Source organism: Emys orbicularis, chromosome 10, assembly GCF_028017835.1.
Source record: "Emys orbicularis isolate rEmyOrb1 chromosome 10, rEmyOrb1.hap1, whole genome shotgun sequence".
Classification (NCBI taxonomy): domain Eukaryota; kingdom Metazoa; phylum Chordata; order Testudines; family Emydidae; genus Emys; species Emys orbicularis.
The window spans coordinates 8101709-8118468 of record NC_088692.1 but is presented as its reverse complement, the minus strand read 5'-3'; the positions used below and the strand labels follow the sequence as shown (position 1 = coordinate 8118468).

The 16760-nt window shown below is 41.8% G+C and overlaps 1 protein-coding gene across 1 annotated transcript in view; it reads left to right on the top strand.

The window, feature by feature from the left end:
* Positions 1-10668, top strand: part of USP22 (ubiquitin specific peptidase 22) — a 186800-nt gene extending 176132 nt beyond the window's left edge. Inside the window, exons 10-14 of the mRNA XM_065411489.1 lie at positions 1690-1816; positions 3724-3815; positions 5328-5390; positions 7266-7415; positions 9772-10668. Coding sequence (XP_065267561.1) covers positions 1690-1816; positions 3724-3815; positions 5328-5390; positions 7266-7415; positions 9772-9814 — 475 coding nt within the window. The 3' untranslated portion in view covers positions 9815-10668. The remainder of the gene's footprint in view (positions 1-1689; positions 1817-3723; positions 3816-5327; positions 5391-7265; positions 7416-9771) is intronic.
* Positions 10669-16760: the final 6092 nt, after the last annotated feature.

Genomic DNA, 16760 nt, shown 5'->3' with positions numbered 1-16760 from the left:
AAAGGTGGGTAAATTCTGGTGATGTTCTGGGAATGATGATGAGTAGAATTACCCACCCACCCCAAAAAAAGGCCACTTGGAAGGAAAAATCTTCAGGCTCAAAGATACCACTAAGATTCCTGGTTTTGGTATCAAAGTTGAAGTCACATGGTAAAAGAGGGCTTTTTTGTGCCAAGAAGAGGATTTCATTGAATCATTGAGTAGATAGGTTCTGATCCAGCCAAGAGCTGATAGGCAGATTGAACATCAAAGAATGAGACCAGGAAGATGTACAACTGAGTGGTATCTATATAGAAGTGATGGTACAGGTTGCAGCTGGCTGTAAGGAAGAAAATGGGCTGAGCAGAAAAGTGGCAAAGACCAGAAACATGGAGGCACTTCATGGCAGGAGATTATGTGACGTTTCTGACAGAAACAGAGGAACAGCTGGAGGTAGTATTCAAATGGGAAAAGGAAATACAAGTTTCTCGATCAAGACAATCAGGAAGGCTGCAGTTAGTTTTGGAAGCCGCAGTGGCCTCAAGCAGAATGAGAACGGAGTTGGATCGCTGATCAGAAGCAATACCAATAGGCACTTGAATGTGTCAGGTCTGTAGTAGTCTAAAATGCCCAATTTATAGTTTAATATGTATTATTACAAGAAGCTTCAATAACTTTAAACCCAACATTAGTAGAGAGACTGGAACATGCATACAGCTTGTAAATTTAAATTTAGAAGAAAAACTAGAAGTCAGAAGATTTAATATTGGGATTCCCAGAGCTTGAACATTTTTTGTTTTAGTGTGTTTCTATGAGTGTCTACGCAGTGGCTGAGTGCTTACTTCAAGAACTGTCCCATCCTCTAACAGTTTCCTGCACCCCATTAAGCGGTTATAAAGCACTCCTTTCCACCTGACTTTAGTAACAGGCTGGAAGTTCTTAAAACTTAAATTTTGAAAGCAAATCTTTAGTTGTCAATAATTTGACCTTGAACAGAACTCTGCATCCAAACCTTTCTCTCTCCCTCTAGAGCTCTAACCCCAGCCTGAGAGCTGGAAGGGCATCCTGGGGACTGGCATGTAACTGAGCACAGAACGCATCTGGCTTTGCTTCAGAATTCCCATGTCCACGGTTTTGGTTTTGAAAACAAAAAGTCTGCACAAGCGATCTCAAAATGAGCGATTCTGTTGTGGTGGATGAGCTAATATTCAGTCTCCTTTCTCCGCCACTGATGCATTTCCGGGCAGCTTGCCCAAGTGGAAGCAAATGTAAATGTCCGAGTTGGAAATCTGAAACAGGGCTCTCCTATGTTGGTAGCTTTTTAAATTCTGATTTATCTTGCAAAAAGAAAAAAAAGTATATTTCCTTAGCATCTGCTCTCTGGGTATCATTATCTCAGCACAGGGCTTGTACTTACCTTGTATAATAGAGCTATAACTAATGACTCTGCTCTGTGCCCAATTTCCTAATCTTTCTATAACACATTATAAATATGCACTGTGCAAAATTGTGCATGGTTTTCAGTGGGTCTTCCACTTTAAGAAATATGTGGAGAAAGGGGCAGCAGGTCACTTCTGGCTTTCCTGAGAGAAGATGTAAGCTTATCTCGCATGCTACTAAGTGGCTACAAGTGGAAATGCACTGTTTTCAAGATGCATTGAAAATAATTTGCCTGTATTATGCATCCTTCCACTTCTTAATATTTTTCAGGTTTACAAGGCCAGAACATCTAGGAAGCAGTGCCAAAATCAAATGTAGTGGTTGCCATAGCTACCAGGAATCTACCAAACAACTCACTATGAAGAAATTACCCATTGTGGCCTGTTTTCATCTCAAAGTAAGTTCACAAAGGACAGGTGGATAAAAGAACATAGACTCTGCTCTAGGGGGATGAGTTGGTTTCTGTAGAACTCTCTATCTCTCACTTCACTATAATTAATTTATTGTAACATAAACTGACTTAAAGGACAGTAGCTGGCTTGTCCAGTTAGATTTTAGTTTAAGGACATTATCATTGTTTGTATAATGCAGCCTTGCCCATATGTCTCTGGGTGCCTATCAAAATAGACCTTTTTAAAAAAAAAATACTAAAACAAAACAAAATCTGAACCAAACAAAAACCAATCCCTAGTGGCACTTATCCCGCCTGTACAATAGAGCCACTACCCACAAGCCACAGAGAATGAGAGAGAGAATAAAAATACTGTGCACTTCAACTGGAAGGATGCCACAGATGTACTCTGTATTTTGAAGGGAAAGCATTCTAAAGTTACAGGGCCACAATGGAGAATCTTCCTGTAACATCCCAACCATTTGTCTCAAGATCATACTGTGGTGGCAGTTAGCACTTCCAACTCACCATTGAGGTCAGATGCCGTGATGGGAGACGGTGTAATAGGTGGTCACTCAGCCCAGCCCTGTACTGTTTATGGCTTTAACTGCAAGTAATATGACTGTGCCGTACTGGAAAGCAGGCAGTCAGTGCAGAGCATGGGTCTCTTTCTTCTTCTTTGTTTTCCTTAGCAAAGTGGAAAGAGTGCCCAGAAGGTGAGACTGCTTCAGGGGCAAGGCAGTGTGGGTGACAATATAGGAAAGAGGTTTTAGTACAATTTAGCATTTATGTAACCGTGGTGATTGAAGGTTTTGGAAAATAAGTGATCTTGGGTAGTCATCTTGTCCTCTCTGGTAAAATTTAAGATGTAACATTTCATGCATCAAAGCACTATAGCAATATCTCTCAATTCCAAAAGTTGTGGTAATGATAAATTGTAAGGTATTTAATATGGCTTAACTAATTTCAGATTCATCATAACGGACCTATGTTCTGACAGCGTTAATAATGCAATTAGAAAGATGAACAGAGAATCAAAAGGATATAAGTCGGAGTTTTTGACATCCTGTTCTGTTGCTAGGGAATTGTTATGGCATCGCAAAGGGAGAATAATTAGCTAGGAGTGTAAATAGGACAGGAGTACTGAGAAATGGGAAAAGGGGCCTTCTTTAAATAGAAACTCATTCATCTCATTCTGCTATTTTTTCCTTTCTCCACTTTTATAGAAAGGATGAGGAAAGTATGACGCGTCTCACAAATTCATCTCTCCCTTTAGGAGAAAGGAGACCGATTATTTTCTTTAATTTTACCTTCCATTTGTTCCTTATTTTGATTTAGGATTTGTGTGCACAGACAACTGGCATAACGATGGCAGTCACTTGGGATGATTTCTTGCCTTGTTGATGTTGGTAGATTAAATACACCAGTCAGGTGGCAGAATCCTTAAAGGCATATCTGTCCCCAGTAGCATTTGTCTATCACCAGTTTTGCTGCAAATATAAGCTCTTTGGAACAGGGACTGTCATTTGCTGTATGTTTGTATCGTGCCTATCACGCTGGACCTTTCTGTTTGAGGCCACAGTATAAACGTTTATCCTAAACTTATTCCCAATTTATATTATCTCCCTAGATATTCAGTCACCATTCTAAGCAGTATGCTTTGATTTCCCTCTACCCCCGCCCCCCTCGTGAATTAGGATTTCCTAGGGAAAATTTGTTAGCACTTGTCTATACTGACCTAACTGGTACCTGAAAGCTACCAGAAAAATACCTAATTTATTCACATCCTCTTGTGGCTGTGTGACAATCCTCCTACTTCCCTTTCATCTCACTTTGCCCAATGTGTAAGACATGTACAAGGAAAGGAAATCAGAGTCTCTTCTCTAAAAGAAACTTCCACTTTCTGTCTTCAGCGGTTTGAACACTCAGCCAAACTGAGGCGAAAGATCACTACGTATGTCTCCTTTCCGCTGGAGTTGGACATGACGCCATTTATGGCTTCCAGGTATGTACAGCATTAAAAATCCCCCAGAGGCTAGGTTAGTCTGGATACCAATCTTGCACATGCATGTTGTGAAGATGGAATATCCTTTGAGTTAGGGCTGTGACACAGTGTATATATAGCAGTGTATATACAGATATACCCATGTAAATATGTCCATGAAAGGGTGTGCACTGGTTTAACTAAATCCATTTCAAAACCCATTTTAGTAAAACCAATTCAGGTCTTGTGTTTTAAACATGGTCCTTTAAAAACTTAGTTTTCTGTTAACACCTGTTTAACTTCAAAGGTAGATAATTAACAAAGACGTCCTTTCTTCAAAATGCTAGAGATCCCACATCCTGTCCTTTCAGCTAAGTACATTCTTCAGCGTAATCAGAGAGGATCCGATTTAACATTCCTAATATTTTTAATGTTACAAAAACGTGCAAAAATCTCCCTTCCTCTTCTTATGTAAAGCCCACTTCAGCCACTCCTGAAATTAGAGAGTCAAAAATGTTCAATCCCAATTAAAATACTTTTAACTAGGGTTGTGTCCGCTTTTAGCGATTTTTAGCTAGTAAGCTTCTTCAGACATAGCAAGACTAATTTTTTTATTCAAATCTCAGTCACAAAAACAAAACCCTTGTGTAAAAATCCTTCCATAAAAGTTCAGTTAGTGACCTGAGATAATAAATTATCAAGTATCATTTCTAATTAAATTATTACTACATAAATCACATCTTAACCAATACCAAAAGCACAAAAATAACACATCTCTTAAATTCAGGATCCGTATTGATACAGTTTTAATAACAATTTCAAAATTATTTACTACAGACAAACGTAGTTATTTCTGCCAAGAAAGAGGGACAGTTCCAAGCCTCCACTAAATTGCCTGTGTGATATCAGAGAAGGTTAGTTTATATCAATACATTCCAGAGTATTTGAGGCTTTCCTGCTATTCTCTGGTGAGTCCTCTGTGGATAAAATAGCTGGGTGCTGATGAAAGGTTTCAGGTATGAAGGAATATAGCCACTATGACATCAGGAAAATTATTTTTCTGCAGCAGGGGGCTCTGTAATCAGAATTTTATCAACCTATGAAACCAGGAAGATAATCCTATTGCTGTAATCAAAAACGCAAAGTAAACTCACAAGTCAAAAGAAGGGTGATTGATCCATAGGAGTTTAAAAGGTTAATGTAATTATATTTTGTTCAGGGTTAAGAGCCAAATTAATCTCTCCTTAATCTGTTTTTAAGATTTGGGGATGGGAAGTTGTGACTTAAGCATGTGCGTGTTTGCAGGATTGGGGCCTTAGTTAGGAGGAGAAATCGACTTCCTAGACAGCATCACCGTGAGCACAAATATAGTATCTGTAACACCTTAGTCAGCAATCCTCTTCTGCCACTAAGCACCATTGCACTTGCCCCTGGAGGTAGCATGCAGGCTCTCTGTGCCGTGTGTGACCCACTGCCTCCCTTTGAGAAACCACTGCTTTTAAGTGACTGGATTCTTGTGTGTTTTTGTTGCAGCAAAGAGAGCAGAATGAATGGGCAGTACCAGCAGCCAACGGATAGTCTAAACAATGATAATAAGTAAGTGGTGCCTTCCAGTACTCTCCTATTGTGCAAGGTGGATGACTTTTGCAAGGTGAAGTAGAATCTGTTCTGTGTCCTGCAGTGATAAAGCATTGCTATGTTTTACAGAACAGCAAGTCTGCTCTTTGGCAAAATAAAGATCATATTGCGTGTTTACTTAGCGTAGTTGCTAAAAGCTATGAATGGCTGTTGCCTTGCTAGTGTTAACACCAGCAATAGTATAGGGGAGGGATTTAAAAGTCGTTGGTATAGGATGAAAGGGAAGGCTTTTTCTTTAAACACTGCTACGTTTATTGCAACTGAGTGTTGAAACGCTCATTACTGGGGAAGTTCCAGAGGACTGGAAATAAGCAAATGTTGTGCTAATATTAAAAAGGATAAACGGGACAACCCGAGTAGTTATAGTCCTGTCAACCTAACGTCAATCCCAGGCAAAAAAATGGAATGGCTGATACAGGACTAGGTTAATAATGTAATTAATGCCAATCAACATAGTTTGATAATATCTATTTTCTATAAACCTAACTTGTTGATTTTTATTGATCATGAGATTAAAAGTTTGGTTGGTAAAAATAATAGTGATGAGCTAATATACTTAGACTTCTGTAAGTCATTTGACTTGGTACCGCGTGCATTTTGATTAAGAAACTAGAACAATACATAGTCAACATGGCACACATTCAATGGATCATCATTGAGCTGATGTGTTTCTAGTGGGGTCCTGCAGGGATTAATTCCTGGCAGTGCATTATTTAGCATTTTTTATCAGCGACCTGGAAGGAATCATAAAGTCCTCACTGATAAAGTTTGCAGATGACACAAAGATGGGGAAAGTGGTAAATAATAAAGAGGACAGGTCACTAATACAGTGACATGGATTGTTTGGTAAACTGGGTGCAAACAAACTATATTTTTAATATGGCTAAATGTAAACTGTATATTTAGGAACAGAGAACATAAACCATGCTTACACAATGGAGGACTCTATCCCTGGAAGCAATGACTTTGCTAAAAGACTTTGAAAAAGACTTGGGGAGTCTTGGTGGGTAAACAGCTGAATATGAGCACCCAGTGCAATGTTGTGGCCAAAAGGGCTAATACGATCCTTGGATTTATAACTGGGAAATATTGAGTAGGACTAAGGTGATTATATAACCTCTCTATTTGGCACTAGTGCCGATTGCTGCTGGAATGCTGTCCAGCTCTGGTGTCCACAATTCAAGAAAGAGAAGAACCACAAGAATGATTTAAAGGATTAGAAAACCTGCCTTATTGTGATAGACTCAAGGAGCTCTGTCTGTTAAGTTTAACAAAGAGAAGGTTAAGCAATGGCTTGATCATAGTCTGTCAATACCTTCACGGGGAACAGAAATTTGATAATGGAGAACTCTTCAATCTAGCAGACAAAGATATAACAAGATCCTGTGGCTAGAAGTTGAAGCTAGACAAATTCAGATCAGAAATAAGGCGCACCTTTTGAACAGCGAGGGTAACTAATTATTGGAACAATTTACCAAGGACTGTACTGGATTCTCCATCATTGGACATTTTTAATTCAAGATTGAATATTTTTCAAATAAATCTGCTCAAGAGCAAACTGGAATTAATCCAGGAAAGTCCTATGGCCTGTGTTATACAGGTCACACTAGGTAGGTGATGACAGTGATCCTTTCTGGCTTTATAATCCATGTATCTGTGAATTAATAATATTAATCTACTTGCCCCATCCCCAACCAGTGTTGAGTACTGGTGTTTTAATTACAGAGGTTACATATGGCATCCATTCTTTATGCACATGTATAGACAGTCACAAGCTTCTACTCCTTTTTCTTTTGATCCAAGAGTTCTTTAACTGTTTTTTTCCTCCACCAGGTATTCCTTGTTTGCAGTAGTTAATCACCAAGGAACCTTGGAGAGTGGGCACTATACCAGCTTCATTCGGCAACACAAGGACCAGTGGTTCAAATGTGATGATGCCATCATCACCAAGGCTAGCATTAAGGATGTACTAGACAGTGAAGGGTAGGTTGTGAACAAAAAGGGTATGGGGAGGAAACAATGGGGGCAGGTTTATCATTAATAAAGGATCCCCTCTGGGTGGGTGAACCTTTATTACTTTCAGTTATCAGATTTTCACCATATAGAACAATTTCTCTCCAGAGTGATCATTTATCAGTGCTTCAGAAAGCTGGTCTAACCTACTGGGTTTTTTTAGACTGGAGAAAAGGGAAGGACAAGGTAACAGTGCATTGTGCCGCTGTGCAAGATAACTAGTTTCTTGTATGTCCACCCACCTTCTGGCTAATCCAGTAGGCTGCAGTAATATCTGCCTCATCACAGCCTTGCTAGCCACAGGGGTGAGTGTGTGATAGGTTATTACACATATGGCTTTCATTGTTAAATACATGTATTATGAATTCACATTGTAATAGGGATTGGCGTAATCCCACTGGCCAACCATAACCATATGGACCACCTATTTAAGCTTCATAAGGCACAATTCCATATTATACTAGACTTTCTCCTCTGCGGGCAGTTTATTCAACAGGCTGTATAACACAGTGGTTAGATACATAGCCAAAAAGTACTACTGATATCCACTTCTGAGGGTTTGTTTCTGTTTCATTGATTTCTTTTGGGAAATGGAATTTGATGCATCTAGCTGTGCACATGTATATAGACAGGTTGGCTGTGCATTGTGTAAAAAAGTATTGCCTCTTGTTTTTATTAAGCCTGTTGCCTGTTAATTTCATCGGATGACCCCTGGCTGTTGTATTGTGGGAAAGGGGAAATAACACTTCTCTATTCACTTTTTCCACACCATTCAAGATTGTATAGACCTCTGTCATATCCCCCCTTAATAATGATTTCAAACTGACAATATCACTTCGATCACTTCCCTCAAACATGCACTGTGGATGCTACATAGAGCAGTATTTTTGCGAGGTTAACATGTTTATCGTTTGAGAAGCATCAGGAATTGGGTTCTTTTTCAAGAAAAAAATAATTTAAAATCTGTAATCGCTTCCATTCTGGCATATCAACCATGGGTTTGGTGCTGGAAAGATCAAATCTGTTCTGTTCTAGTTTTTAATTATACCTGACATTTCCTCTGATTGCTACAAGCGCAGACAGTTCGTTTGGAATTTTTAATAAGTTTTCATATTTTCCTTTTCTGCTTTTCAGCCTGGCAATGTGCATCTCTTCTATAATATTTGACTTTTTAGTGTAAATTATTTTAATTTATTCATTTAACAAAAAGGTCAGTAGACCAGATTGGTTTGTTTTCCTTCAGTAGGAAACAGGTAGCGTTGCTCCTGGGGCTGGGCGATTTGTGGAGGCAATTACCCAGTCCAAGGAAAGAGAAGGTGGCTTGTATCATTCCGGTGGCATCTCCAGCTGATTAAGAAACAGCGTTGACTGACTGTGAAGGGAGTCCTGCCCATTTTTTCCTTGTTCAGATAAATGATGGCTCTGACTGGACTTTCTCCTGTGGAAGGAGAGGAAAGATTCAGGAAACCCTGTGGAGTGGGGAAGTGGAAGATGATAATCATCCTGTAGCACCTCTTAATGTGGAGATATCAAAAGTGCTTTAGAAATATTTTAATTGGCCTTGCAGCAACCCTGCCAGTATGAAGTGGGTAAGGGATGCACAGGGATCACTTTGCTCCCCACTAAAATGCAGCTGCCTCAAGGATAAAGCTCAGCAGCTGTGCTGTAGTACACAGAAATGCTGCACAGTAGTTTAGGACAAGAGGAGAAGAATTTTACCCAGTTGAACCTGCCAAGAGGAGTATAGGTAGACATGTCAGATTTGGCTGGGACACAAGGGTTTCCACCCATGCTCTTGTTTAAAAAAATAAAAAAGTGGCATAAGATCTTTAATAACTGTAAGTGGTCGAGACCTTGCTTGTACATCTCATCCAGAAGGTGGCATCCTCAACCCAACAGCGCCCCCTATGCTGCTGGGACAGTGGATCCCGCTACCAACTCAGAGGGAGGCGCGCATCTACAGAATCACCATCACCACTTTTTCCAGCATCTCAGTGTTATGTGGAGGTCTCCCATCCAAATATTAACCTGGTCCAATCCTGTTTAGCTTTCATGACTTGACACTAGGTTACAGAACAGGGTGGTCAGGCTCCAGGACAGACAGGTAGCGAGCATATTGAGCTACTGATCAAATTCTGTATGCTGATTTTTTTTTTTTCCGTGGTCATCCTATGAAACTAACACACTTCCCTGGAATTGTTCCAGCTTTCAAAGAAAAATAGCACTAATAGTCCTTGTTTTTATCATGGCTGCATTGGTAATTGGGATTTAAAATCTGTAATGTACAGCATAAGGTTAAAGTTGTGTTGTGTCTTCCTTTTTGCAGATATTTGCTGTTCTATCACAAACAGTTCCTGGAATATGAGTAGCCTTATCCAGCAGCTTGTCAGATAAATGAAAGGAAGAAAATAAGCAAGCCTTCTAAAATGACACACAAACCTACCTGAAATGAAAAGACCCATTAAACAACAACTAGCACTGAGCTGTAACAGGACCTACTTGACACTGGCTCACAGCCTGGCGGAGTAAGAAATGAACAATGTCCAACGTGTATGCAGTCCCGCAAGGACAGAAAGGGGGGAAAAAAAGAGGCTACAGTCAGTCACTTAAGAGCGGAAATATAAAATGAGAGGAATGCTCTGGGTGGGGGAAATGGGAGCACAGGAGTCCGGGCACTGGTACATCTCCTATGTTCCTCCGAAAAGTGTGTGGGAAGGCAAGGGGGTGTGCCATCATCTCCATAAAGCATCTTCTCCATTGGTGCTTCAGCTCCAACTGACCAATCATATAACAGTTATTATTAAAAATCCAAGCCCATTTTTGATGCATATGGGTCTGAAAGCAGTAAAGTGGAGGAGGATGGGATGACACAACTAAAGGACTTTGCAAGTATCTTTTTATTTGTGAATTTTAGTTATTAAATAAATACAGTATGAAACTATTAGGCTCTTTTTTTCGACAAAAGTAAAAGAAATCCTGGATTGTGGAACTGAAGCTACAGTACTGAGACAGGTTTTCAAGCATGCCTGCTGCACAGGTGGTAATCTGCCATCAGACTGCTCATCAAAGCATCTGCACAGATTCTTTTCTGTTTGAGCCCTTTGTTTTGTTTTGTTTTTCTATAAATAGCTATTTTCTTAATTTGTTTTCCTTTTATTCCCTTTTTTCACGAGAATGAAATTCATAAATGGAACCATCAGTAAAATGAATGAATTGGCGTGTTTATACTGTAAAAGTGGTCTTGGTTCTTTTTTAAACGTTGTCAATAAGTTTGATTTCTTAAAATCACCGGTTTTGTGGTTTGCTGGTTGTTTTGTTCCCTCCCCCAGTTCTGCCAAGTCCCCTCAAAGAGAGGTGGCATTTGGCAGAACGTTAGTATTGCAAATCTGCCATCTGCTAGCTATGGCTGCTGCTGGGTGCAGTATGGAGGCCTAGATTTGCAGCTATTGAGCCCGTCTGCAGTACGCTAGGCTTTAAAGTAAACAAAGCGTTTTCCTGGTATGTGCTATGTTTTTATTGGTTCCTTCTCTCCTCCCACATTTATTAACTCCTTAAAGCCTCCTCTCCCCTTTATGGAATCCCATCCTTACGTACGTCCTTAACGCTTAGCAGCTGGTGTGCAAGCTCGCTTCTGTGTTGTCACAAATATGTTTGTTCCTTCCCCACTCTTTCACCCTTCTCCCCCCCCCCCCCTTTAGAGCAGCCCATTTGCCTGTCTAGACACTGGCTGTAATTCTGTATGTATGCTCTGTATGTTTTACTCCCCGGAAGCAGGGCTGTAGATAGAATTGCAGTCCACGAGAAAAGGGTTTATTTACCTCTTAACCCCTCAGAATACAGAGCTAAAAAGGGGGGGGGGGGGGAATTGGTTTTTCGGCTGCTGCCGCTGCTTCCTCATGGACAATTTGCAAATGTTAGTCTGAAGGATTTAGCCATTGTATTTCTTTGTGTAAGGGTCACACTGAAAAGGTCTTTTTTTTTTTTTTTTTTCCCCCTGCATACATACTTAAGCAATCTTGCTTTGATTGTAGTAGCAAATATTCTCCTTTCCAAGGGCTAGGTCAGGACTGGAGGGCGAGGCAGAGACACCTTGGCCGCAAAGCCAAACATAGAATTTGAAAAGGTTAGACCAGTCCCTATACCCTAGAGAAAACTTGCAGGAGTCTGCCTGCTTAAGCCAGACTTGGAGCGTGTTGATCTGTTTCATGGAAGACTTGGGGGTGGAGAACATGTAAAGCTGTTTCTGGAATGAGCACCTTGCTAGTCTATGCACACAGAGAGAGAATAAGGTCATGTTAAAGGGTTGGGGCAGCTAGGCAGTACGATTCCTGCATGGTAGTATTTTTCTAGGGTTTCTTAACCTGTCTCCTCCACTGCACAAACTCAGAATACTTCTGGCTTGATTTGGTAAAGATCATAATTGGCTACTGCAGGGTTTAAATTCGTGGTGTTGTTGTTGCAAGTGAGAGCCTGCTAGAGCAATACTGGTGGATGGCACGCCGATTCTAAAGGAAGATCCCTCCCTGCCAAGGCTGTGTGTTGTTGTGTAGGCACTCGACAACGGCTTCCTGCTACCTTTTAATAATGCAGTAAGTTTGCAGTGGAAGACAAGAATTAGCCTTTCACTATTCCCCAGCCTGTGTTTACTGATGCAGTTCAAACCTCCACCTTGCTATGTTACTGAAGTAGGGGCACCACCATGTGGCGTATAAGCATTATTGTACAGTGAGTCAATTGGCTTTGTGATAGTGAGAGCTGTTAGAAGTCAAACAAATGAATTCTGTTTTTACTAGCTTATTGTTTGCAGCCGAAGCGTTTGGGTGACAAGGCCAACCCTGCAAACCACGTTGCTGCCCTTTTTCTCTCATGCACTGTGAAAGGACCATCCTTTGCATTAATGGATCTTCACTGACTTTTTCACTGCTCTGTTTCTGCTTTTGAGCCTAGAATTTGAGGCATATTGAAAGCAGGTTTTTGCTGTAACATTGACCTCTATATCCTGTACTGAAAGGCTTGTTGGTACTTCAGCAATGGTAAATCACAGTACTGAATCCTGGTTATTGAGGGAAGAGGGGATCATCTTTCTTCCTTTAGAAGTGGAAGACCTGCCACTGTTCTAAAAACCATTGCTACATCAGTTGAATGCCCTTTTCTACATACACACCAATAGGCCCTACCCTTGCTCATCTCCTCTTTATAAATGACATGCAGATCACACTCTGTAGTTACATACATTGTAGAACTGGGAGATTACCTGCCCGAGTTTCACCCCCACCACTTCTAATCCAGATGTCTTATAGAGGGGGCCACATCACCTTCAACAGAGCTCCTGCTATATAAGAAAGTCTTATCATGCAGTAAGATGTTTACTGCTGATTTAGAAGTTTACTGATCAAGTTATATCTACCTAATTTGTTGACAGACAGTAGCTAAAACCTCCCTGCTTCAACAACTAGTTATCCTGTTGTTTCAACCCCTGACCTTAAACACTTTTTTAAAGCAGATATTTTTTTCCTTTGCATTGCTTGTTCTGCTCTGATGAAGGATCAGAAGAAGTTACCAATGACTGAGACTGCTGTTGGAGAGCCAGGTTCATAATAAAGTGTGTAAGTGGTGTGTATAGGGGCCCGCAGTGTGCTTGGTTCTGCACATGACAGAAAAATTAAGCCCAGAGAATCTTACAATGTAGCATGTTGGCCCTACCCTCTCTCCCTGCCTCTAGACCAGGAGTTACTGGAGACAACCGCTTCATTGTGGTGCCCAGTAGAGGCTTGTACCAGGGCCGGCGCTTCCACTAGGCGACCCTAGGCGGTCACCTAGGGCGGCAGGATTTCGGGGGCGGCATTTTGCCGCCCTCGGCGGCGGCGGGTCCTTCACTCGCTCCGGGACCCGCCGCCGAAGTGCCCCGAAGACGCGGAGCGGAAGGACCCCCGCCGCCAAATGCTCAGAGGAGGAGCGCTGCCGCCTAGGGTGGCAAAAACCCTGGCGCCGCTCCTGGCTTGTACTATAAATTGTGAGTGTGAGAGGAACTGTTTGCACGCACTACCTCAATTCTTAGTAATAGAGGGAAATGTAACCAGTGTCTCAAAAGAGGAAGTACCTTCTGTCATGTGCGGTCAGAGCTCTGGGACCTGTCATTAGACAGCAGCAGCAGCAGCCTTGATGCAAAGTATATTGATTCCCTTGCCTCTGTTGCTTTAACATCTCTAATCGTTGTACTTTGGAGTTTGTGTAAATAATTCGTCTTCTTGTTTATTTAACCGGCATATCCCAGGCTATTTTTTTTTTAGTATAGCCATACAAAGATTGTTTGTTAAACCCTATCAGAGGAGGAAGGCGTGTGTGTGGTTACGTGGGGTGTTCCCCTCCCATTTGTCGTGGTCGTGTTGGAAGGACTACGCAGGCTGCATGCTATTGTGGGCCACAGCTGCTCTTCCCTCCTCTGTTACAGTGAGTGCCAGAGAATGGGCAGTGCTTAGTGGACATCACTGCCATTCTGGTTGCCTGGTAACCAGAGAGGAGGCCTGCCAGAGGGCAAGTGGACTATGAATGAATGTGAATGGTGTCCTAGCCTCTTCGTGAACAGGAGCCTGTTGGTGCCCCAACTGAAAACGTGTTGGTAGTGGCGGAGTGAGCTCTTTGATCTTTATCCCTTTCCACAGGACTCTTCTGCTCTTTTTAAACAATGAGGATATTTTCTTGGGAGTCGGGGGAGCCGAGTGTCTGAGCTGTTTCTCTTGGGGTTGCCAACGCTTCAGGATTGTCCTGGAGTTTCCAGGCATTAAAGATTGTTGTGTGATGAAACCTCCAGGAATATCTCCAACCAAAATTGGCAACCCTAGTTTGCCCCAAATCACTAGGATGCTTACCCATGCATTGGGAGGAGCTGCACTCGAGAACCCAGAGCATTTGAGCTAAACTGGCATGTGTCAGATCTTTACAACTTCATGTGCCACATCTTGGGAGTTTGGTAATGGGAGATTGAGCCTTTCATCAGAAGGTGGCCAATTCAGCCCAGCCCAGGGTGGTGGTGGCTGAAAGTTACCATCAAAGGCTGTGAAGCTTATGTAAAACCAAGTTTCTGTAGTCTCAACCCAGTTTCCAATGAACAAGTACCCACATCCTGACAACCATCATCGTTGGTGCTGACGGTGGGGAGATCAAGGAATAACGATTATGGAGCCTGAGGCCTCCTCTCACTCCTAAGTGCAGTCTGTCCATTGCATGCTTTCAGCCACACTGACACAGCTGTCTTGTACCTGTACAACATTCTGTTGCTGAATACTGGGCTTCATTTTCCAGGGCTGTCAATGGAGCACTTTCACCAGCACCAAATTCATCCACAAACAAAATATTGGTGCCGCATCACTGCAAATGATACTCGTGTCACTTCTGTTAGTTCAAATAGGACATTTAAAGTTCATGGTCCTCCTTTCCCAGTGCTGCCAGCAAAAGCCCCGTCCTGTAAAGAAACTGGATCAAACTGCAGTTTTATCTTCCTGGTTTATAAAACATCACATGGTTTAGAAAGAGCAATAATGACCTTCGGGTCAGGCTTTGCCTGGCATCCACTGACTGGCTGATTTTTGTATCAATTCCCTCCACTTCCCCAGCTAGCCATCAACTGTCAGGAAACAGCCCTCTCCTTTAACCATAGTTGCTTGGTTTAAAACCGCTTGGACCTTTAAATGGTGTTAGTGCTGGCTGTGATACTTTCACCCCCTCCCGATACAGTGGGCTTGTGCTAGTAGTGTTCAAGGAACTCTATCAAGAAAAAAATATTCTCCTTTCTAAAAGGACCTTGAGTTCAGAGCTGAGGGCAGGGAAACAAACTGTCCTAGCACTAAAATTCAGAGTGTATTAAGCATGGGACACTGGAAATTGCTTAATAAGATAGGAAATATTCTCCAGTTATCTATTCTTAACCTCAGTGACAAAAGATCTTGTGCACTGTATTGCACCTAGCACCTACTTCATGCCTGGAACAAGTGACTTTATATCTATTTTTAACAGGTTATAAAATATTGCTAATTTGTTTCAACGTCCAGGTAAGCAGACTTTATGTCTAGGCTGGCAACATTTCGACGTCTGCTCGTGTTTGAGAAAGCAGGCCGGATAAAATGAGATTTTAAGTGAAAGTTTGGAAAGGTTTCTTTTTCTAAATGTAAATGCCATGCAATAGAAAAGATGTCCCAGTCATTACACTCTAAAGAGAACATCCCTAACCAATATAAGGGCCAAAACTACAACACACAAGAATGAGAGAGAGAATTGCAGCCTGGAATCTCACAAAGAAGAGCTCCGTGTAGCTCGAAAGCTTGTCTCTGTCACCCAAAAGTTGGGCCACCACGTCTCTTGAATCTCACAAAGCAGATTAAGACCATGGAAATTCAGGACCCAATAGAAACCGTGAATTCAAACCAAAATGTGTGTAGTTACAGTACTCACCTTAAAACAATTTTTGAAGTGCTCCACTTTGAATTGGTTTCTGTTGGGTCCTGAAATTTCTCTTGATATCGGACATGTCTATTCACTGCTGGGTCATTGAAATGGTAGCCTCCACAGAGTCAAGAGTCCCATTCAGTAATGGAGCCACTCAACTGGGGAAGGTTTTCAAAATAATTTTTAGAAACGCACTGTATGTAAAAGAAGCGATTCTTGGGAGTATTCTAACCAATCGCTACTATGGCTTTAGTGTCTGTCCTAGTTGCCACCTGTGCAGTGTCGTGGATCAGTCAGAGCCAGTCACCTCCCCACCCACCCAGGAGGCCCATTTTTAGCATCTCAGAAATGCAAGTGGCAATCTGGCTCACCCCACACTCCTTGCAGAACTTTCTCTGCTTCAAGGAATCTTTTGCAGAAGCTGAAAAACATGCTCCTATTGTCACCATAACACGTAGCCATCGATGACTTCTCAAGGCAGCACGGTCCTGCCAGGCAGCACAGCTAATCCATCGCAGGGCTAGTATAGTTTAGCTTTCCTCAGCCAGCAGTGGCTGCTACTGAAGCTTGGATCTGAGCTCATGGTGCCATAATGGTAGGCGGCAGGAGGAGCATCAAGGCCAAATGTTATTGGTAACTAGAAGACAATGGTCTGAGACATTTAAATTTTTTAAATAGCTCTTTAAAATCCCTGTTCATTTTAATCATTAAGAAAAGAGTTTTGGGAGAAGGGGGGTTTCCTGGCTGAAACCCAGAAGGATGATTGAAAGAACTGGGCATGTTTAGAGAAGAGAAGGCTGGGGGGGGGGAGGGGAGGGGGCATGGTAACATCTTCAAATATGTAAAAGGTTGTTTATAAAGAGGACAGTGATC